The sequence below is a fragment of the Jaculus jaculus genome, chromosome 9 (genome assembly GCF_020740685.1).
Source record: "Jaculus jaculus isolate mJacJac1 chromosome 9, mJacJac1.mat.Y.cur, whole genome shotgun sequence".
Classification (NCBI taxonomy): domain Eukaryota; kingdom Metazoa; phylum Chordata; class Mammalia; order Rodentia; family Dipodidae; genus Jaculus; species Jaculus jaculus.
Window position 1 is genome coordinate 32,051,826 of NC_059110.1, and position 24,792 is coordinate 32,076,617.

The 24,792-nt window shown below is 35.8% G+C and overlaps 2 protein-coding genes across 6 annotated transcripts in view; both read right to left on the minus strand.

Moving 5' to 3' along the window:
* Positions 1 to 24,792, minus strand: part of Eya4 (EYA transcriptional coactivator and phosphatase 4) — a 280,436-nt gene that overhangs the window by 38,730 nt on the left and 216,914 nt on the right. For all 5 annotated transcript variants that reach the window (XM_045159204.1, XM_045159203.1, XM_045159202.1 and 2 more), the window contains 6 exons: positions 22,096 to 22,162; positions 20,734 to 20,876; positions 20,450 to 20,593; positions 18,030 to 18,109; positions 14,382 to 14,547; positions 1,115 to 1,251 (listed from right to left, as the gene is read on the minus strand). In XM_045159204.1, coding sequence (XP_045015139.1) covers positions 1,115 to 1,251; positions 14,382 to 14,547; positions 18,030 to 18,109; positions 20,450 to 20,593; positions 20,734 to 20,876; positions 22,096 to 22,162 — 737 coding nt within the window. The remainder of the gene's footprint in view (positions 1 to 1,114; positions 1,252 to 14,381; positions 14,548 to 18,029; positions 18,110 to 20,449; positions 20,594 to 20,733; positions 20,877 to 22,095; positions 22,163 to 24,792) is intronic.
* On the minus strand, positions 4,590 to 4,985 carry LOC101597066 (prothymosin alpha-like). The gene has a single exon (XM_004651191.2). It carries the CDS (start codon positions 4,983 to 4,985, stop codon positions 4,656 to 4,658), a length of 330 nt encoding a protein of 109 aa, XP_004651248.2. The 3' UTR covers positions 4,590 to 4,655.

Genomic DNA, 24,792 nt, shown 5'->3' on the forward strand with positions numbered 1-24,792 from the left:
ATTTTGCAATTTATTCAGAGAATCTACTTTTCCAAGAATAATCAGAAGGATCTATGAGTAGTCCCTAAAGAGAAATTTCAAAATGTGGATGATGGGTCAAAATAGGCCTGTGAATGTGTTGTTTGGCCTGCATGGACTTTGGTAAAATTTCAAATTATTTATCAACATTTCAAAATTAGAAAATTTCACCCAGACATGAGAGATTGGGCTTTGGCAAGGAATGTGGGGGTTCGGCTATGATGACTGACATTTCTATAGAGCAGGGATGGTGTGTTCCCTGAGGTGGGCCAATGTTCCCACCCTCTACACTCTTCTGGGTTCCATAGTTGGTCACTCATTATGTTACTTGGCAAATTACTGAAGACATTTATATCTGCTACTATTGTTCAGATAATTTTTTTGGAAGATGCACTAGACAGTGCTTAATTTGCATTACAATAGGAAATTTAACTTTTTTCTTTATTTAATATATGTGGTTGTATAAAAAGTCATATTTTATGGCCAATATTTTCTGATGTATTATAACAGACAACCTACTTAGTGTTGTTATATCTCAAAAGAGTTCACAAATGGAAAAAAAATACATTAAAATTTTCACAAATATAAAATTTTAACAAGCCTATCAATTATAGTTTTTCTTATTTTTGGAAGATAAAAGCTAACTAAAATTAAGTATATATGAAATGCTGTAAAGAAATCTGTTATTTTGTATTCTAACTAAAAATAAATGCCATATATATATATATATATATATATATACATATGTCTTTCACTACTTTTGTACTGCCAAATCTAGTATTCTTAGGATATTTTCCAACAAATACTAGCTCTATTTTAATTTCCTTGTGATATTTTGTATCAAAAGACACAATTACCTTAGGCTTACCATTTTTAAGTATCATCATTTTTGAGTTGGTATTATTTAAAATTTTGTGATTACAATGGATCGATCTCAAAGTTCAAAGTGATAAAATGCCTATGACAAGGCAGGTCCACTCAACTGAGATTATATCTTTTAACTTGGAGATGTCATGGACGTGTCAAGTACAGACTGTACCATGCAGTGAAGTAAAGCATCACGTTCCACTCAGTAAGTAGAAGTAGGCATTCATACCTCCAGGTCACTGTCGGGAGGTGGGGAAGGGTTGTTTTTCCGGCCTCTTCCTCTAGACTTTGACCCAGAACTCCTACATGTTCTGTCATCAAGATCTTTGATAGGTGTGGAGGGGCTCTGCACAGTATCGAACTCTCCTATGAATGATATAGTTTGTGTGAAGAAGAGCAATTCATTCTTAGATCAAGTAAGAGTATTCATTATTAGTTATCTTCACAAATTCCTTTACAATGGAAACTTCATTATGACAAAAAAAAATATAGTCCCAAACACACAGAGTTCCAATTTAAGACAAAAAAATTGCATAGGTCACACAAATATTTTCAAGTTTTAGTCTACATGACGTATTAAACCTAAACATTTTTTGTTTGTTTTGTTTTGTTTTTTTGGTAGGGTCTCGCTGTAGCCCAAGCTGAACTGGAATTCACTATGTCGTCTCAGGGTGGCCTTGAATTCATGGCAATCCTCCTATGTCTGCCTCCTGAGTACTGGAATTAAAGATGTGCACCACCACGCCTGGCTAAACCTAAACTTAAATGTCTTTTATATACCAAATACCTTCAACTTCCTGTTATATTTTTACCCACATTTTTTATTTCTGTTAAGATCTGTTCTTTCATCCTCTTTGACCACGGTTCAGAGAATGATATGGCTCCTCAGATCATTCCCAGTTCTTTGCCTGCAGATTGGACTCCCCAGCTTTATATCTGAAGGAATCATAGCCCCATTATTAAACACTCTTTCATCTTCCCTTCCAAGTCTCCCTACCACTGGGCCACCAACAGTTAAAAAGCCTTACTTCTTGACCTTAAATTTCCACCTATACACTTGTGGCTTGCTTTCTTCTCATTCAAATGAAACTTCATAAGTGAATAGTACATACTAGTGCTATTCAATGGAAATAAGTGTGCCACAGTTATGATTATGTACAGAAATTTAAAAAAAAACTATCATCCACATTTATAAAAAAGAGGGGCTGGAGAGATGGACCAGTGGTTAAGGTGCTTGCCTGCAAAGCTTAACCACCCAGGTTTGGTTCCCCAGGACACACATAAAGTCAGATGGAGCAAGTGGCACATGCATCTGGAGTTCGCTTGCAGCTGCTAGAGGCCGCTTGTGCCCATTCTCTCCTCCCCACCTTCAGACTTTCTCTCTCTCCTTGCAAATATGTAAAAAATATTTTTAAAAAATCACATGTGTTAGTTCAACATGTCAATTATAATTTCAACATATAATAAATATAAAAGTTGTCAAGGAAGCATCTTACATTCTTTGATGCTGCATCAAACCTCCAAAGTCTTGTGCATTGTCACAAGGGGACATTGACTATCATACTGGATGACACCATGGTTTCTACTTTCTCTTATCTGATTTATAAAATATAACTTCAATTTGTCAAAAGAATAAAATTCTCTTATTAAGGGTTCTGGATAACTGCCTGATTAATAAATGCAAAAGAAAAGCTCAGTATTTATCTTGCCAGCTCTGACTTTTTTAACTCTATTTAATATCATCCTCTAGAATCTATTAGCTATTTTAACAGCTGGTGATTATGTTTCACTCTGCTAGTTCAAGCATCTCTCTCTTACCAGCCATTTTCTACCTAGGAGTTATAAACTCCTTTCCTGCCATGCCTTATCAGTTGGTATGGAGGCAATCAATCTTTCCCAATCCACATAAACTGGACCATTTAGCCTAAGGACATATGTTCTAGTCTTCAGATCCCACATTAGCCAGACACATAAAGGTAAGGCAAACACAAGGGTGTACATGCCCACTAGGTGGTATAAGCATCTAGAATTTTATTGAAATGGATGAAAGGCCCTGGCGTGCCAATTCTCTCTCTCTCTCTCTCTCTCTCTCTCTCTCTCTCTGTCTCTCTAAAAAATAAAAGAAAAGAAAATTGGACCATGTAGCCACCTCATGTCAATGACCGTGTGTGTGAGGACTTAGACAAGTCCCCGCCCCCATACAGGCCACATGCTCAGTTGCAAGCCTTTTATCTACGTGTCTTCTATATGTCCTACAGATTTCTGAACTCCAATCACATCTAAAGCTGGTAATCTTAGGAGGTTAGAAGGGTGACAAGCCTGTGTTGAAGGTTGTTCCCATAAAGTGAAGCCACCACTGAGTTTCAGCATAAGAAAAGAACCAGGCTGACTACAGCCCCAATGATTTCAACTCTTATCTCTTTGAGTCTGTTGCAGTGGACACTGAAGCCTGGGTAATAGTAGCAAATGTTTTTGCTTTAGGTAAACCAATTTATATTTATTTAAGTCATATGTGCAAAAAAAAAATCTAGAGGAGTCAAATAGCAAACTACACTAAATTTAAATCACACAACTTTAAACATAATGATTTTATGCCAATCATGCTTTACCACTAAATTAAAGTAAAATAATTTTCTGGGTAACAAAAGAGAAAGTCATCTAAATAAGTTAATGTGTATAAAATAGCCTCACTTAGGCATGACTTTTTCTGAGAAAGTTTTATGTAGGTAACTTATCATTTCTTTCAGTTATGACCTCTTTGGGAAATCTTTTACATGTCAGGAAAAGATCAGAAATATGTCATGCAAATGTTATTTGTTCTGAACACATTGCTGGCCCAGTACCTTGCGTCCATGTCACCATCATTACCTGGCAAGAGTATGTAGCATAGTGATAAAGATCTTAGTTATAGGCTAGAAAACAGTTGTATCTTGTGTTAAATCATGTTTCAGCATATTTGAATACATATCAACATTTAAATAAAAATCATAAGATGTTTTTATATTTTCAATTATTTTTTAAAATGGATTTTTCCCATTGTTACTATATCCTGTAAATCTGATGTTCTCCTTCAAATAATGTGGTGATTCAAATTAACCCTCATTTTTTTTTTTAGAACAACTCAGCAAAATAAAGTACCGGTTTATTGTTGGACATTGTTTCACACATACATCAAACAGGCCAAAAAAATAAAAATAAACAGCAACTTCATAGACAAAAAAGGAAAAAAAGAAAAATTTTATCTTTGGCTTTTTTAACCATCTCATTCAAACCAACTACTTATAGTACAGCTAGGTACATACACAAAAAAAGTTACTGGAATGCTCAGAATAAGACTTTTTTTTTTTTTTACAAGTTTTTTTTTTTTTCTCCTTTGAGATAGTAATGAACATGGTCACACCACAAGTAAAGTCAGAAGTAGGACAGAGAACGCTCTGAAGGCTGGTCTGGTCATCTGTTATCATTAAAAATGGCTGACCCCTAACAATATGTACAAAAATAGAAAATGTAAATAAAAAATGCAAACAAATTTTCCTTTTAAAGTACTTTTAAGAAAAAAAGCAGGGCCTCGGAAGTTTTGGTTTTCTCCTCCTCTGTTGCAAATTCTCATTGTGGTTTTGGCAGGGTGGTGAGGAGCGTGTGTCACCTGCGGGCGGCGCTGCCGTGGCTGGCGGGCGGGTGAAGGTCACCACGTTTAGGTCCTGAGACGGGAAGTGGAGGGCGAATAGGTCACGGTGGCCTTTTTTCAATGACTTTTCCTTTTTTGCTGTCTAGTCATCCTCATCAGTCTTCTGCTTCTTGGTATCAACATCATCATCCTCATCATCTTCAGCTGCCCGCTTGCCCTTAGCTGCCTCCGCCTCCTCATCTTCATCTCCATCCTCTTCCTGACCATCACCTTCTTCCTCCTCCTCCGCTTCCTCCCCACCTTCTTCTTCTTCATCTACCTCGTTGTCAGCCTCCTGTTCCCCATTTTCCTCATTAGCATTCCCGTTGGCAGGGGCTTCTCTTCCATTCTCTGCCTCCTCCACGACTTCCTTCTTTCCCTTCAAGTCCTTGGTGGCGATCTCGGAGCTGGTGTCCGCAGCCGCGTCTGACATGGTGGGGCGCCGGGGAGCCGGTGCCGCGGGCCGAGGAGAAAGCGAGAGTTCGAAGACGGGCGAAAAGGCTGCCGGCGTCCGCGGCCGGAGAGAGGGAGGGAAGGCAGGCGGCGGAGGAGTCTGCGGCGAGCGGAGAGAGGGAGACCAGGAGCAATGCAAAGATGGCTTTTCCGAGCAGCCTGTGTCTTAACCCTCATTGTTAAAACAAAGTTTTAAAGATCAGTTTTGAGTGACACCTCATAAGTCTCTCTCGTTCTCTCTTATTCCTGAGACAGGGTCTTAGGTAGCTCAGCCTGGTCTCAAACTCGCTATGTAGACCTTGAACTCATGATTCTTTTGCCTCCACTTCCAAGGAGCCCAGATGAGTGCCACCGCACCTGGGCTTATAATTACTGTAGATCAACTTTCAAGTATCCCATAACCAAAGACAACTTTATTCTCCTAACAGCACAAGAACTGAAAGAGGATCTTGGAATATTCCCATCACTGTCTCCAGGTATGGGTGGCTGCTGGTGGGCTGGGCTCCATACTGACTAAGCAAGAAGAAGGCAGCTATTCCAATCTGATATTCAATAGCTAGTAAGGTGAGGAAGGGAAGAACATGTTATGGGAAGTGTCCAGGTTTCCACACGTAGGAAAATGTTATTCCCTCTGAATCTTCCCAAGTCTTAAAGATCTTAAAAGTGCTCAAAGAATATGGACACAATATGGGTAAAGGAATTTTGATGGGAGTTAAGCCTAGCTTTTAAAGAAAACTGTGAAGAATAGCATTATATTTATTAAATCCTTAGTCTACATCATGAACTGTTCTTTTAAAAAAAATCAAAATATGTTTGGCTTCATTCTCTTCTCAATTTGTGGATGAAATTATCCATATTATAACTTGTAGTATTGTTTTTTTTTTTTCTGTAATGTGCCTAGAGCTCTATTAAGTGTACATATTTCACTTTTATCCTTTCTGGTGATGGACATTTGGGTTAATCTCACTGTTGGGTGATGATGAGTTGAAGCTGCTGCACCATGTGAGGCATTTTCAGACATGAGCACCCATTCCTCTTGGATATTGGGCAATATAAATTATCTGGCAGTGGGATTGCTGGGTCAAAAGGAAAACATATGCATATTGTGAGTAGACACAGAACCTTTTCGATATGAGAATATTAACTTAGTCCCCTAACAGAAATCCTCATTTTTCCACATCCTGACCATACCTGGTATTGTTAGTTTTATTTTAGTCATTGTGGATGGATAGAGTCATCTCACTGTCATTTGAATTAGCATTTTCTTGATAAGTAATAATGGAGAATGTTTCTGGTATCTTCTATTTGTTAAGGAATTGTTAAAAGCTTTTGCCCATTTTGAAGTTGAGTTGACTTTTCCTTAGTTATTTGTGGGAGATTTTCATTATGTGCACTCTGTATGTGTATATGTGTGAGTTAAGTAAGCATCGCTCCTGCATAGTGGTGTAGGTCTTTTGTTATTGTCTTTCAGCAGCAGAGAAATTGGACTTAATTAACCAACATGAACTAGCTTCCTTGGCAATACTGATGTGACTCCTGTCTTAACAACAAGGCTTTCTGCTCCAAATAACAAGAGACTCTCCAGTATACAAGTAGGTCAGTCCTATATCTGTGTCTATTGGTCAACAATGTTGTGGTCTTATTGACTACAACAGTCAATAAGAATGGGAGAAAATATTGGGATACCATATATTTAATGTATCTAAAGTTCACCAGGAATGTCAACTATTCAATAGCAAGAACACAAATAACCTGATCAAAAAATGGGCAAAGAGGGACTGGAGAGATTTCTCAGTGGTCAAGATATTTGCCTAAAAAGCCCAAAGACCCAGGTTTTATTCTTCAGTACCCATGTTAAAGTCAGATGCACAAGCTGGTGCATTCCCTTTGAGGTCATTTACAATGGCCAGAGGGCCTGTTGCACCCATTATCATTTATATATGTCTATATCTGTATCTGTATCTATTTATATCTATATCTATATCTATATCTATATCTATATCTATATCATCTATATCTATATCTCCATATAATTTTAAAAATGGGCAAAAGATCTGAGTAGACACTTCTCAAAATTTAACTGGCATATGAAAATGTGCTCAATAAGTATTAGAGAAATGCAAATTAAAACTATATAGAGATATATCATCTCACACTTGTTAGCAAGCCTATCAGCAAAATCATAAAAATAACAAGCAGCTGAGAGGATGTGGAGAAAAGGGAACCTTTCACACTGCTGGTGAGAATTTAAAAATAGTACATGCAAGGTTCTAGTAATCAAATGTGATGTTATGTACACCCTTCAAAGTTGGTGTAACTTCCTTTCTTCTAATAACCTATGTAGAAGCCAAAGCCAATTGCAATCATTGGAGCTAAAAAAGGCCAATATTTTGGTTCCTGCTTCCAGGTTATGAGGCCACTGAAAATGATGGGACACTTCTATATTCGTCCCCTGGTAAGTCACTTGTCTTCTTGACCAGGGAGGGTATGCAGACCCAGAAACCAAAAATCAGTGTACAATCTAAAATTGAGTCACAAATAAATAAGTCCTCCTGGATTCCCAAAAAAGGAAAAATTACTTGGTCAGCATGGCCCTGACTCATCCTAACAGAAAACACCAGTATCAGGAAAGCTGTCGCACTACTCTTGGGCCCCTAAACCTCTTTTGGAGAGCCATTAGTGACCTCCAAAATTAATCCTTGAATAAATTTTGGCTACCTTCTTGGTCTTAAATACTCAGAGAAAAATGTATAACCAAAGATGAAGGGATACCTCAAAATTTACACAAGTGGCTTATTAAGTAATAAAATAAGAGCTTTCCAGAATAGGAAACAAAGACCTTAAGGCTATGTTAGCTCCCTTTCTACTAATTCTAATTCTATAATAAAATAAAACATCATAGATACCAGAATAGTTACTTTCAAATTATAATATATATGAATGTCTCTGACCAAGAGTTGCTTAATTTAAAAAACTTCCTTATACTGGCAACAATGGTGAGTCCTTTCTAACTTGTTCCAGGACATCATTAAATAAGTTGTGAGGCCCACAGTATATTGTATATCCCTTAATTGCGCCCAATGGCTCTATGGTACTGACCTTTGGTCCTGGCTACTGCCAGAACAAATTTAGAAAGTTACACACTGAAAGTCTATGATACAAATACGGTATATTCAACATTATCAAGGTTAAATGTCATATATATATGTATTCCCGATAACTCTGCTGATATCGCTTCTGTTTTGTGAGCCATATACAAAACTAGATTCAGACCATGTCAGATAGTACTGTACTATTTGATGAACAGTTCTAGAAAAAGTTTCAGCCAACTCATGCTCAGATGGTCCTGAGACAATCCAGCTCCATCTACCTGGGTTTCCTCAAGTTCTCCCTAGAAGTTCACAAGAAGAATAACCCTAAAAGCGACCAGTTAACTATGTGTTCACTTCTCATTAATGCCTTATTTTATTCATTGTCTCCAACATTTTCTTCCAAGAGAATCTCTTTACACTCCATCAATACACTTTCAAGGTCCTTTAGAATAGTTCCCCTCTCTGGGAGAGACTCTCTAATTGCCATATTTCTACACCACCATTCAGCTGGAAGTAGTTCAAGATTTGATGTCATCATCCCCTGTCCTCTAACAGCAGTTGGAGTGTCTTCTCATGAGAGGCCCAATGAGAGGGGGTACAGTTAGGGAGACTGGGCTCCTGAAAGTGAAGAGACAGGAAAGTGTGCACTTGCTGCAAAAGTAAAGAATGATCTGACTTCTTATCTCCTGCCTAGTTCCCTAGATCTGCTTCTCCACAAACAACCAGGACCCCCCCCCCCCCCAGAGGGAGGTTTTTGTAGGATTTAAACATTGTGGGTGGTCAAGTTCAATCCATAGAACTTGCTGTCAGGGCTAGCCTCTTCCTAAAAGACCCTAATTGTAACTGGCCAGCTGTCCCTCTGACTCACCTCAACTGGAAGACAACCCACTACTATAAGCTTATAAATACCGATGCAAGGGGAGGCAGGCTTTCTTATCACTTGGAAATTTCCAGCTGTGGGTGGGCTTTTTCTTTGTCTGGGCCTGGGTTGGCTTAGCCCAGGCCCAGGCTCAGGCACAGCTGGGAGAGCCCCCTAATCCTTCCTCTGTACATGGGATCTTTTACTCTCTTCCAACTCCCCACATGGCAGGAGCTCCTTGAACTTTCATTCCTCTCTTTTCTTTCCAGGCCCTCCATGTGGGATCTCTAGCCATATAGGTGTCTTTCCTTGGCTCTATCCTCTCTCAATAAATAAAATAATTTAATAAAAATTTAGTACATCCATTATGGAAAGCAGTATGGAAGCTTCTGAAGAACTAACATCAAGTTACCACATGGTTCAGCAAGTCCACTACTGCATTACTGAGTTTATGTCCAAAGGAATAAAATCAGTATGTGCAAGATATTTCTACATGCATGCTCATTGCAAAATATTCACAGCAGCCAAAATATGTTTTAGTCTACAATCTAAATAACTATCAAGAAAAAGATGAATGGATAAAGAAAAATGTGAAATATATATATATTTCAATCTCAAAATAGAAATAAATTTTGCCATTTGGGAAAATATAGATTGAACTGGAGGTCATAATGTTAAGTGAAATAAGCCAGGCACAGAAAGACAAATATTTCATGATCTCATTCATATGAGGAATGTAGAAAACTTGATACCATAGTAACAGAAAGTAGAATCATGGTTGCTAGCAGCTGTGGGGCTAAGGAAAGGGAAAGGGGAGTTTTCAGGCAAAAGATAGAATGTTTTAGTCAGATAACAAGGCTATTTCAAGACATCTATTGTACAAACTATAAACTATGCTAACAACAACATACTATGCATAATTGGGATTACTGCTAAGGGAAGACATTTTATGTCTTCTTACCACAAAATAGAGTATGTAAAGTACTGTTAAATGGATTCAGCCATTTCAGTAGATATGGAATTTCAAAACAACATTCTATACATATGTAAAATTTTCCAATTTTCAATTTAAAGTGTCCAAAAGAGCAAAACAAACAAACAAAAAAATGAAATGAAACAGCATGGCTTGCAGGGGCATGTGATGTCCTTGGGCTCACTCAATGATTATGAAGATATAATAATACTGTCCTTCAGAACTTCTGAAGAAGCTATCCTTTCTGCTTATAAAGAGTAAAGTGGGACCTTCAGCTAAACTGGTCATTAAACATTTGTTGGCACTATTTTTGAACTGCTTACTCTAGTCTCTGCCAAATTTAACTCAGTTAATGGACAAGGGCACAGTAAGACTACAGGTAGGGTAAATGTAATTTGGCAAAGAACATATAAAGTCCTCTCCATCTATAGGTTATTGTGAGTTTCATGAGAGGTGTACTTTGCTGCATGGCATACAAAGCTGGTTTCTTTTTAGGAAGGGAAACGATTTTACTAACTCACTCACTTTTCTTTTGAGCACCTTCTTAAGTTCAATTAGCTAATGTACTTTGGTGTTTATCAACATCTCATAGTGAAGTATAATGACATAACAACTTACAACACTTAATTTTTAAAGTGTTTAACTATGTGAAAGGTGAAACTATAAAAAAAAATCTCATCTTCATGTGCTAATCCATTCTCAAACTTTATGAATACAAATCAAAAACATAATTTACCCCAGGTAAACTTCATGTAAAGGTAAATAAAGGTCTTCATAGTGATATAGTGAACTAAAATGTCTGTTCTTAATCAGCCCAACAGTGTTTACTTAAATCCATTGTCAAACTACCTAATAAGGTAAAATAAATAACTGAATGCTATTTACAATTTCTAGATAACATCAGTCATTACCAACTGCCCCAGGCTCTTCTACATGATTGAATAATTATCCTTTAATCAGTACAGTAATGAATAACTGCCCTTTGTAAGTTTTGGATATTTAGATCCAACTTTATTTCATTAGGTTTATCTCCAAATCAAAACAACCAGCTGTCTCTTATTGAACATAAAGTATGTTTCTATTTTAAACACAGAAGTCCTCAGTGAATGTTCTATGAAAAATTGTGGACTTAATTGTTAGGTCTGGGTTGTAAGTCCAAAAGGCAGAATCAGTTAATGGGAAATTCTTTTTCCTTGCCCTTGAACTAAATCCATCAGATTTCACCATTAATAAAGAAGAAAAAAAAGATAGTTACAAACTTGTTTGCTTTTTGGATGCCTTCCAAGTCTGAAAAGGCAAAATCAAACTTAAAACTACTTTCGGGAAAAGGTCTGAGGTCATGGAATTTCTTGAAAATTCAGACATGTATATTGTGTCATGATTTAGGTTGAGAGAATAATATAGTTACAAGTAGAAATAATTTCATCTTCAACTTTCAGGAGTTTATAAAATCTGAAAGTGATATCAAACTCCATTTGTTGACATTAGCAACCAATGGAAGCAGAAGGTACTGCAGCCCTCTAACAGTGACTATGACCAGGTTCCAGGTGAACGTGTCACCTATAAATGCCCCCACCATAACCCACCTAGAATCCTACCTGCCTTTATTCAATATTTTTTTCCATGAATACAACAGATATTCTTTTTTTTTTTCTTGGCTTTTTGAAGTAGGGGGCTCACTCTTGCCCAAGATGAACTATAATTCACTATGTAGTCTTAGAGTAGCCTCAAACTTTTGTTGATTCTCCTACCTCTGCCTCCCAAGTGCTGAGATTAAAGGCATGCATCACCATGGCTGGCTACAACAGATATTCTGAACTCTGAAGATAAGAGTTCTCAGCTGTGTTTTTCCTGCTGTGAAACTCAGTTGTCATCATATGAAAATTACAGTGAAATAAATCTGGAACTAAAGCTTTATACCTTAACACCTAGCATGTGAGTGTGTACAGGATTTCACTCATGGTCGCCATAGTCTGGTAACTCCAGTAACCTTCTTCCCGTCCTGTCTATTTTTGTGTCTATGGTACCTTGATGAGGCATTCTGTGGTTTTGTATCTTAACTGTCAACCAACCTCGTCCCCATTCATTTGGTGTAGAAAGAACTCTTTTGCTGTGTAAGGAGTGCATGACAAATATATCTTTGCCTACAGCATTGCCACTCTTTGTTAATCAAGGATGCTGAAACCACTCATTTGGGCCAAATACTTAATGAAATTTAAATACTGACTCAAAGAAATTGGGTTTGGAATGTGATTAAGGCAGGGACTAATGAATATGACTTTTAGAGCATCAAACTCAAGTGTCTTGAGAATAAGCATTTACTTAATTTTGGTACCCCAAGTGTATCACTGCCCTGACCCTGGGACTGGTTCTGTCTGGGATGCAAATGTTCAGGGAGGCTTAGAAAGGATGGAAAGCTTCAGCAGGATCTCTAAGAGGGACAGGGACCAAGAATTCAAAGGGGTAATCTAAGATGTGGGTAAAGGTAAGAAACTGAAACGTAGCAGCAACGAAGACAAAATATATGGTCTATATTATTCTTCCTTGGCTCCATAGTTAGAAGTGGTGGAACAGTCATTCTTCGATCACTGGAAATTTGCTTCCAAAACATTGCATGGATGGCTGGAATCACAGATAGTGTTGGACTGTATGTCTACTATGAGTTTATATATATATATATTTAATATATCATATATATGATATATATATCATATGTATTTTATATATCATATATATATGATAAAGCTTAATTCCTAAGCAAAGAACAATAAGACATAACACAAACAAATAAAACAAAATATTAACACTATATTATAATAGAAGTTATTAAATTTTTTTTATTTGTTGAACTTTTGATCTGATAACATTTTTGGACTATAGTCAATTATGTCTAACTGAAATAACACAAGGCATAATGATGTATTGGGGGCTACAGTATACTTAACACAGAAGTAAACATTCATGATATAAGCATAACATTATTGTTAATTTAAAAGGTCAGTCTCATTGCTATTCTCTATGCCCAAACTAGTTTACTTCTTAATATTCTGCATATTGGGTAGCATTTTCTCTTTCTCATACCTACTGTAACTACTAGCTTGCTTTTTGCCTTGTTCACTAACACAAGTCATTATTGCACAGACACCTTGGCCGCTACTGAAAATCAGTTCCTAACACAGAAAATAACTGTTTGATGGCATTAAAAAAAATATCTTGGCCCTACTAGTCAAGGCAGAAGTAATTGACCGAACCTGGAGAGATCACTTAGTGGCTAAGGCATTTGCCTGTGAAGCCTAAAGACCCAGATTTGATTCCCCAGGACCCACAAAGCCAGATGCACTGTTTATAAAACTTATTTTCTAGCACATGTGTATATTTACTGCACATTCTGTTTCATTGCTCTGCATATCTATACTTTTGTCAATATTGTACATTTTTATTATTGTACTTTGTAAGCCTTGAAGTCAGGCAATGTGACTCTTCAAATTTTGGGTTTTTTCTTTCAAAATTGCTTGGTTGCTTCTAATATCTTTGCCATTCCTTGTAATTTTATAATCATTTGGATAATTCTCTCAAGAATTTAGAAGGGGGCTAGAGAGAAGGCTTAGTGGTTAAGTGCTTGCCTGTGAAGCTTAAGAACCCTGGTTTGAGGCTTGGTTCCCCAGGACCCACGTTAGCCAGATGCACAAGGAGGCACATATGTCTGGAGTTTGTTTGCAGTGGCTGGTGGCCCTGGCATACCCATTCTCTCTCTCTCTAGCTCTGCCTGTTTCTCTCTGTATTGCTCTCAAATAAATAAATAAAAGTGAACAAAAAAATTAAGAAAAAAGAATTTAGAAGGGAAGTTTGATTAAGATTCTTTTAAGCTTTCTTTTAAACTTTAAAGACTATGTAGCAAAAAGTACTTTTATAAGAAGTCAGCAAACTTCTGAAAAGAAAAAGAAAACCCTACAGTGAATGTTAGGTATACACTGAGCACAAAAAAAAAAAAAAAAAAAAAAAATCTACCATTGATCCTACAAATCCTGGGAGTGCTGGACTGTTGACTGGCTAGAGCTACCTATGACCCAAAGAGTAAAGGATCTATGTAATCTCTCCTGCATAGAGGAAATAATACCAATTACACTCAAAGGAGATAATATTACAGTTTGCTTTGTCAAGTTGTTAAAAAAGTAAATAATAAGTCTGGCAAAAAGTCCACCCACTCACATCTCATTCACACACTCGTAGTCATTTCAAAGGAAAAAAAAAAGTCTCTTATCAGTGACACATGTAAAAAAGGGGATTTCTGTAAAGCCAAGGAACCTGTCTTATGCATGAAGACTAACACACATTAAGCATCAACACAATTGCCAAGTTGTTCTCAGGCATGTTTCTGCAGTGCCCATTTTCTCTAAATTATTAGATTGCACAGAATGATTAAAACTTCTTCCCTTGCATGAGGAACTGTACCTGGTTGGCTAGTCAATCCAGGAAGAGATTCTTGCAACTGGTAAGTCGAGGTTGATGATGATGTGCCATCAGCTGTGTTATTTGATGTCATATATGCCCCATATGTTGATGCTGAGTAATACTGTGCATATTGGTTTTGGCCAAAGGCTGTGTAGGATGGATAATCCTGAAACAAATAATCAAAATGTGTGTATTTGAAAGAGAAATAACCTTCTAGTATAGTCCAAACAAAGATCAATCATTATTATAACTGAAAAATTTTAAATTCTGTTCAATTTGATTCTGAGTCTTTGTGATGATTCTAATGAGTACAGACTATTTCATTATCATCTTAGACATACAACAGTAATGAACCTTTCTACTGGCATTGTAAACTATGTCTAGTATATAAATTTTAACTGGACCAACTGTTACATATTTTTTATTTTATCCTCCGTACTGAATTATCTAAAGAAATAGGCCATTAGGAGCTATATGCTGGAAGAGGAAAGGAGGTGAAATCAGCTTATATTCATTCAATCAATTCTTACACATCACCTAACACATTAGCAGTCCTTTTCGTCCATATAGACCTCAATGTGCATGAAATGGCTTAGTGGTTAAGGCACTTGCTTGTAAAGCCTGATGGCCTGTGTTTGATCCCCCAGTACTGACGTAAGGCCAGATGCACAAAGTGGCACATGTGTTTAGAGTTCATTTGCAGTAGCAAGAAGCCATGCCATGTCCATTCTCTTCTCTCTCACTCCCTTTTTCCTTACAAATAAACAAAAAGATTAGCCTGTCTCTTTTGTTGTAGACAAAAATGAAAGTACTGGGCTGGGGAGATGGCTCAGCAGTCAAAGGCACTTGCTTGCAAAGCCTGCAAGCTCAGGTTCAATTACCTACTACTTACTTGATTCACATCATAGGATAGTGAGTAAGGATTTGTTGTGATAAATGGTAATACATCTACTGTGCTTTAGCTCAACATTTTATCAGCTATGACAAATTCTTAGTCAGGATGAAAATGCCCTGTTGTAGCAAGTTCTAAAGGGAAAAAAGATCTTGATTTGATGTGATTTCCAGAAAAATTCTCTGTATAATTAAATATGTGCACTATCAGAAAGGATTAAGGAACATGGCAGAAATCTAAAATTCTAGTAGTGTGATAATCCCCAAATCTAGTATTCCTCAACACTATCTATGAGCCAAAGAGAAAAATCTCAATTTGATCAAAGACCTTAACAACAGTGATTTCTCAAAGTGAAGTAGTGATGGCAAGACTTACTTAGTGTTTATGCTGGGTCAAAGCACTGTTCAACAGTCCTAAATAGGAATGTTCACTTTCCATTCACAACCTTCTCTATGACATTATTGTTACTCACATTTTATGTTTAATACTAATTAACACACAGAATTCCAAGTGACTTGCATCTAGGTCACATGACTAATAACCTTCTGGGCTAGAACTGGAAATTGTATTCTAGCATCTTGTGTTAAAACTCTATTAGTCTGCCGCTAACCTGAGAAGCAAAAGGAGTTGCACAGTGAGATAGTCTTCTACTGGTCTCTGGGAAAGATGATGATGTTTTCACCCTGGAATAGTTCCAAGATAGTCCTTTCTCTTCATTTCTACTTTTGCTACTTATCTATGCAATCTTCACTTCCTATAGCAACCAATGTATTTCTGTTCTAACTTATATTGCTTCCATTTCTGAAATTTTTTCAAAGATTCTGAGGCCAGAGTGATCAAATTCTATCATACTCTTTTGCTCAGAATTCTTTATTCACTGTTCTTCTGTGGGACCCTATGTAAGCAGGCCCACCAACCTTTTCAATAATGTTACCCCAACATCTCTTCCAGCCTTCCTCCAGTTCAATGACATACCAAGCTTTCCATCTATTAAGTGCCTAGCACTTGTTTCCTTCTTTCCCTCTTACACTCTTATCTTTGTTCTTCACCAAAGTATTCACCATTCTGATGTAAACATGCTTTCCTCAAGAAAGCCTTCTGTAATACTCTCCCATGAATGGTTAAATTCCTATTCATATTTAGTGGTATCCTGTTGTCTCCCTTAGGTCTTCTAATTCTCTTTGTGAATTTATTTTCACGTTGTTACTTGATAGTCTGCTTCTCTATAGGCCATAAGTTCCATGGGGCAAGAATGAAGCAGACCCTTCATGTTCATGTCCCCTACTGTACTGTAGTAAGTACCCAGTATTTTCAAAACAAAATAAGCTAGTACTCTGACCTTGGTTCAAACTACAAATTATGTTTGTGAACAGATCCATTATAAATCCTCAAAGAGAATTAGACCTGTTGTTATTTATGCCTTTACAAAATCTTCCTGAGGAGAATAAGTGTGTCTTTTCTTTATGGTACCCTTCTACCAAGTGTACATTTCACCTCTTGTATTTCTACATTCTATCCTCTGGCATGTTATTTTATATCCATCTTTCAAGGGGTGAATGTCCTTCAAGAGATCAGAAAACAAAGGTTTATGTATTTAAAAATTTGCAAAGTCTAGCCAAAAATATGACATGTAGAAAGTGCTTAATAAATACCTGCTGTAACAATAAATTAGTGGAATAAACTTATCAGAAATTCTTAATTTTAAATGAAATATATAGTGAGATAAGACACTTTTTGAATTAAAGCCAAATTTCACAGATGAGTCCAATCAAAATATTTTTACTCCATATTAACAAAATTTATTTTTAGCCTTTTGTTGTATTAATAAAATTTCAATAAGGCTAGTAATAGGATTCTATCAGTAAGTGAAGAAAGTATTTGCATAGTAACTTACATTTTTAAATATGTTAGAGTCAGTGATTAAAGTAAGAGTGTATATTGTGTGCCCAGTAATCAGCTTTGTTTCATTCTCAACTGCCCTGACCATGGCTGAGAGTCAGGAAAAGGACTAAAGACTCTAAAGTGTCTAGACAGAACACCAATTCATCGGTGTGTGAAGGCACTCCCTCAGGAGAGTTCATTCCTGTCATACATGTAGTGATAGCATCCTAGATTTTAAAATTTATGAAAGCATCAAAAGAATATAATTAATAGAAGAATTAAGGACTGATACAAGGAAGTTAAGTGATCAAAATAAAAGTTTTGGCTGTCAGGAAAATAGGACTCAGAGATTTATTCAAAAAACAGAACTAAACAATAAACATTTAGAACAATAAAATTTTTAAATGCAAATGGTAGTTCTTGGAGGTATTTTGTTTAGTAACCACTGTTACTTTTTAGGACTATTTCTCAAAGACTACAGTACAATTTCGTGATTGATTACAGCTAGATGTATTAACATTCATAATGATAACTGTTTATCAAGACGAACAAAACTGTGTTTGCTGTGTTTTAAGATAATAGGAAAGTATGTAATACATTACACAATTTCCTGCCAAATGATTAAAATGACTATGACGCAAATGTTTAACAGGCAAGTCTTTAACAACCAACAAATCTAAAATAGCCAAAATAACAAATATCTCAGGAATTCTCCACAGGTACTTTTTTTTTTTTTAAAAAAAATCTTGAAATGCTATCTTAATTTTTTAAAAAAAGGAGAGAGAGAGAAAAACTTAGTTTCAGAGACTGAACATTTACAACACAACTTGAAAGTACTCTTCACATTTTAGAAAATATATAAAAAAAAACTGTACCTGCTGTGACCCACTGAAATTTGTGGAGTTGGAAACTGAATTGTTTGCATAAATAGTAGAGGATGGTGCAAAACTGGAACCTACAGGGAAAGAACAAATCACATTTTACAAGTTTCCTTACTCATTCAGCCATGACAAGTGGATGAAATCTTGTCATTTGTGGCAGCATGGATATGGATGGAATTAAAAGATATTATGTCAAAATATTGTGTTAAGTCAGGCACAGAAAGATGAGTAACACATGAATCTCACTCTTATATAGAATATGAGTAACTTCATCTCATAGAAGTTGATAGGAGAGTGGAAGTTACCATAGTCTGTGGCGAGTAAGGTACACATGGCATGGAATTGGCAGTCAACAGCTACTAAGGAACAGAAGAATTACATTCTGGTGTGTTATTGCACAATAAAGTGACTATAGATAATAGAGTAGTTTCCAGAAAGCTAGAAGAAAAGTGTCTGAATGCCTTTATCACAAATAAATAGTTTATACATGTGTGTGTGTGTCCAAATTCTATAGAGCATTCCATAAATATATATAATTATTATAGATAAACTGGAAAATAAAATTTGCATTCAGTCAGAAAAATATTTTCTCTGTGAAATAACAACAAAATCTCACTTTGCGGAATTCAGTGAGAAAAATATTATTTGAATTACTTGCAAAGGCAGTAAATTTGCAGTTGAGAATTTACTAAGAATATGTGCTTAACTCTAGCCCTCTCACATGGGCAGGTACAGTCTTTCTTAGGGAATCTGTTATGATCAATAGGAGCTCATGGGAACAGCCTCCTTGGGGCTGATGGTAATATTCAAAGAAGTGTAGCAGTGCAAGGCGACTCAACAAATAACACCAGACAGAGTGTCTATTTACATATAGAAAACTTCTGGAACTTTCAAATCATGCCTTTTGCATTTGTATATAGAAGCTAATGGAGGTAAGTATTTGAGCAGTTATTTAATTAGGAAGGAAATAAGCACATAAAGCCCAGTTAACATCAAAGCTTGTAACTTCCTGTCATTTTGTTCTTTTTTGTTTGTTTGTTTTCTTCTTAGAATAACTGGTATGAACTGGGTTCAGACTCAAGGAAGAACTGTTTAAAAATTCAAGCTTTGAAGAACTTCTAAAACGTGACTACAAAATCTGTAATTTATTTAAGTATTTTTTAAACTGGAGTAACAAGTTGATAGTACAAGTGAAGTATCAATTATGAATTTTTTTCATTTGAAATGCCCTTATGGGTTGTAATTGTCAAGAAATAAAATGAAAGTTTATTGAGGATTGATTATATATTTTATCAACTTGTCTTGACTAATAATGTAATCAATCCATTGAGTTGGCCTGGAAAAGGCAAAATAAAAGTATTTGGTATGTGTGGAGGGGGGATAAAAATGCCTTTATATTCTTTGCCACTGCAGCTCTGTGGTTCATAGTGGTGATAGCATGTGATATATGTATGCTATAAATATAGTAAGCATGTTCCAAACTATATTATAGAAAAAATAGATGTGCCATTATAACAAAAAGCATTTAAGAAATTATTTAATTTTCATAAATTGACTAAAATATCAATACCAGTTGGCTCAAATATCTTAACACAGGCCCAAATTTATGACTAATAGCTCAGACATAACAACGTCTGCCATTATATTACAGTCAAGATTAATTTTACATAAGCATCAAAATTGGAAAAAAATTAAATGATCCTATCTATGTAGGGGAAGGAGAGCATAACAGATTGTTAAACACATTAGATTTATAATTAGATATTAGATATAGGATACCAATAAAGAATAGACATTTTAGGAATATACAAAGAAAAACAATGATATGTAGAGCAGAAGAAAGGTGCAATTCTCTTTTAAATAAATTAAACTAGCATTACATTCTTGAGAAATACTGAAAAGAAAATATTGTTTGCATTATGAATCTTTTTTTTTTGTTTGTTTGGTTTTTCCAGGTAGGGTCTTACTCTGGCTCAGGGTGACTGGGAATTAACTATGTAGTCTCAAAGTGGCCTCAAACTCATGGCTATCCTCCTACCTCTGCCTCCTAAATGATGGGATCAAAGGCGTGCGCCACCACACCCAGCTTGCATTATGAATCTTTTACATCACCCACTTAAGTAGACATCAGCTTTGTGATTGCCAGACCTAGTGGCTGGCTTCAGTGTTGCTTTGCTTGAACTTAGTTCCCTGCCCATGTATTGCAGTTTAAGCTTAAGTATTTACATTCGGCCTGAGTCATGCTTCTAAATCCATAGTCAGCTATTCCCATCATGTTTCTGCCTAGGTATCTGTCTTAAGAAATTGTGTGGCAGTGATAAGATTTAAATGCATTTCCATGACTGGATATTTCTGGCCTGAAGTCAGGGAGTGAAAGAACCCATATGTGATATGTTTCATGGGTGGCTACTTACCTGGCATTTGGTAAGAGTAAGGTGTCTGGCCCGGCTGTGGGGTAGAAAACCCTGGGCTGTAACTGAGGCAGCCACTCTGTAATGGAGACTGAGTCTGGGAAAGTCCACTCTCGGTTTTGATGGCTGGCAACATCACACCCAAATCTATTGTGAAAACACATGTGCAAACCGTTGAATTAGGTAAATGATCTCCCAGCTGAAATGTATGTCAGGATGTACAGCTACTAGTCAGCAGGTCTACCTGCTTGCAACCAAAGAAGGATAAGAGAAAAGACATTAAATACCGTAAGTGGGCAGACTGTAGGGCTGTCCTGTCTGGGAGTAGGCTGTGTAGACCGCTGGCTGCTGCATCCCCGAGTACTGAGCCTGGCCTGCGTAGGCAGACATTGTTTGAGCTGCTGGTGTAGAAAGAATGTGTGGATAGGGCCTAAATACCAGAAAAATAGCATTACTGTGGCAACAAAGACTGCATATTGATTCAGAAAGCTTAGAGTCAGTGAAACCCTATAATATCTAGGAGGAAATCCTCCTCTTTACCCACATTTTAATTTTGATGATACAGAAGAATATAAATTTGAATTATAGGAACCCAGACTTTGATATAAACTAGTGTGATGACCCTGGACAAATAATTCCAAATCCCTAAGACTCTCTCTCATCTATAAAATATGCAACTGGATTCATATTTGGATGTTATATTTAAGTCTCTTCCAGGTCTAAAATACTTGTTTACATCTGCAACAGCATTCTAGTTCAAAAGCAGAGATAAATGGTGCATAGGCCAGGTGATGAATATGTTCATTTACATGTATGCTCAGCTTGAGTGACCTAGTGTTCTACAATGATTGCAAAAGTCTATTTGAAAGCCATTCCATAAATTCACTACCAAATTTGGAAATCTGTAAAAAAAAAAATCAATAAATGAGGAGGAATCTTCCCAAAAGGAAATGGAATGTAATTCACTTCATCAAACCACCTTTTACATAGTTCCCAACAGTATATCCCATCCCTACTCTATAGTTAAGAGCATTCTGGTTATGGAAAAATAAAATACATTATATTTTAATGCTTGAATATTTGGAATTTTGAATCTCAGCTATCTGGTAATCACAAAGTAATTCAAATACATATTTAATATAGGTCAACTTGAAACACCTGCCATTGTCCCCAATAAGGCAACTATAGTACGTATAAAAACAGTAAAAGAAATCTCTAAAACTGTGCTTATTATAACTTGAATCCAATAATAAAATGCTTCAAAGATGGGATGAATTATAGTGTTCATGCTGCAAAAAATGTGATCTTCATATACTATCTTTAAACTACTCAGCATTTTGAACTTTCATTAAAATTAGCATATGAACTTAATATTTTCCACACAATATATAAGTACCAGGAATGAATGCAGTTGTCCAGATAAATGTGATATCTCTGTTTCTAAACTGTATAAGATACATTCTTATATGTCTAACCCATTCAACTGCCTAATTAACTATAATATATTTATGTGCATAAATTTTTGCCTTATTGAAATTGCTATATTGTATGAATATAGTTTAATAAATATAACCTCAATATATATATATATAAATATATATATATATTTTTTTTTTTTACTAACTAAACTGAAGCAATTGACCACTTACTTGGAAGGATAGAGCTGTGGGGAGTACTGATGTGCAGATCGTGGGCTGTAGCCACTGCTTGTTATTACTGTAAGACACAAAGAGCAATGCACAAAACATTGCTTCATAAATGCATTTCACTAGTGTGCATACAACCAATGTAAGTCAATGCTATGTCAGATACATGATACTAAAACTTCATTCACTTTCTAAAATAATTTTCTAAAAGCAGTAGCATAATATTTTCTCCAGTTCAAATTATTTTAAATTTTGTTATAAGAACATCAAGTGAATTGCCTGTCACATTCTGCCATTCTTCCATTTTCTCAAGTTAGAACCTGCTCATATGTATCTATATGTTATTATTAAATACCTTTGATTACACGGCAATTAATCTTTCATGATATGGAAGTCAATGTTTTGAATTTGCAAACTTTTACTTCAAATATGCTATAAGGAAACTTTAGGGGCCCATCTTTCACTTTCCAATTGTAAAGTGATAATGTATTCCATTTCCTTTCATTTTGCCAAACAGTTGAGCCCTTAAAATGCAGTCTAAAATATTCTAATATTAAACATATACATTGAAAGCATGAATGATAACATTTTAAGCATTATAAACATGTGGTAGAAATCATATTTACAAATATATTTTGAACTATCAGAGATAATACTTTTCTGAGAAGAACTTAAAAGTGAAAGTCAGGTTCTTTCAATATTTCATCTAAATATTCAGCCCAAACTGGAATATGTCCAAAAGTTTGGAAGTTTTTCTCTCCTTTAGCCATATGCCTTGACTAAGACAGATGTATTGCAAATATATGGACTCTAAAGTGTTGAGCCAGACCCCTCAGAGCCAATCCATACTGGGAAAGCACACAGAGCGTCTTTATTAGGCCATCTGCTGTTCATTCACTTTTCAAAAAGATTAAAGTAGTACACAATGCAGTGCTGGAATTAGTTTAGTCTAATCAATCATGGTTATACTTCAAAGTACTCTGCCCTTTCTAAGTTGTTCATAATAATTTTGGAGTTAAATTTTAGAATTGTAAAAAGTGACAAATAGGTTTAGGTTGCTGGCTATTTTATGAAATATGATCTATTTCCATATCCAAAGGCTATCAAGTACCCTTATGATCTATTGCTCTACAAACATGCAGAATGTAATGTATTTGAAATCCTGTGTTGCCAAAAAATGTAGAATATTGAAAGCATATTTTAATTTTCATAAAACAGTGAAGTAAGCATATGTTCATGTGAACCAAGTTTGAAAGCCATCAGCTATGACTAGAGGTGTCATGTTCTAAACATTTTTAGGAAACAAATTTAAGTGAATTTACTTCATAAAGTTGGAAATAACTGTGAAATAAGCCATTAGTTGCCATGCATCTTCTCAAAAACCTAAAAGGATATTAAAACTTGAAATCAACTTAGTGAAAATGGACCTTTGTATTATATTCTCTACACACTAAGTGCGCATAATATAATAAGCATGTTGTTTCACAGGAAATTCAGTATAAGTTAATAACTCACAATAATAAATATTTTAGTAGAAATATGGTGAAATGAGGCTTAATTCAGGGTGTTACTGTCTTTTTTTAATGGAACTCCATTTGACACACTGAAGACTTGGGCTACACATACTAAAAGGTTTCAAGAATGAAACATAAGAGTACTTTCATATGAAGGCGTTGGATAATAAAAAGAAATGTTCACATTTTAGCAGCTATTATTAGTAAGACAAGGAACAGAATTTCATATTTCAAAAAAAAAATACACATGAACCATCCTGCCTTTAGGATGCTTTTTTCCTCCATGAATGAATGGACTCATTGGTAGAATGATATACACAAAACACTGGAAGTGCTCAATTGACTTTTGAAATCTTTTACTAATAACTATATGATCACTTTCTAAATAGAAGACAAATTATTTAGCTCAGGAAAGTGAGATGCTGACATGAGAAATAACATGTCTTCTTTGCTAAAATTTATAACTTTATTTGTACTCACAAATTTTCAGAAAACTGCAAACAGTAACATTGGATTAAAGTGAGTGGTAGTGGTGCTGGTTAAAATAAAGACTCTCCTGATTAAAGTTGTGTAATTTGTAGAGAGATATCTGCAAAGAGGGATGTGTCCACATGCAAACTGGAAAGATATTTGCATTATTTTCCTTTGTGATTTAGTTACTCATAAACATTAACCAAAGCACACAATCACTACACCCCATCATCTCTGCAAAAGAAAGTAAATAGAACTGGTTAATTAATCTAAAAAAGTTAAGTCTATTATGAATTTCTCAGACGATGGTGCTAAGAAATGCTAAGGTCTTTATTATCATGTTTCTTTAACTCTCAGTGAGTAGAAGTAAGGGAGGAATTTGGCCTGCTAGGAGACATCTTCAGGTATCACATCTGGAACATTTGGGATGAATGCCATCCCTCAATGCCAAGCACAGCTACCTCAGGTTAAAGATTGATAAGGCTGCTGTTTTGTAGGGATTCCCATGATGTTAGGCATGTTCTGTGTCTGAGCTGTCCAATATGGTAGCAACGAGGCACAGGCAGGAATATGGCTAGAGTGACTAGAAACAAAATGTTTATTTTACCAAATTTGAATTAATTTAAATTGAAACAGCCACATACTGTAAATGGCCATATATATATATTTGGATCCTGAAATCCCAGAAATTTCTTAATAGAAAACTGAGGAAATA

What these genes read in the sequence shown, in the direction of transcription:
- LOC101597066 (XM_004651191.2), bottom strand. Translation starts at nt 4,985, where the DNA reads ATGTCAGACGCGGCTGCGGACACCAGCTCCGAGATCGCCACCAAGGAC.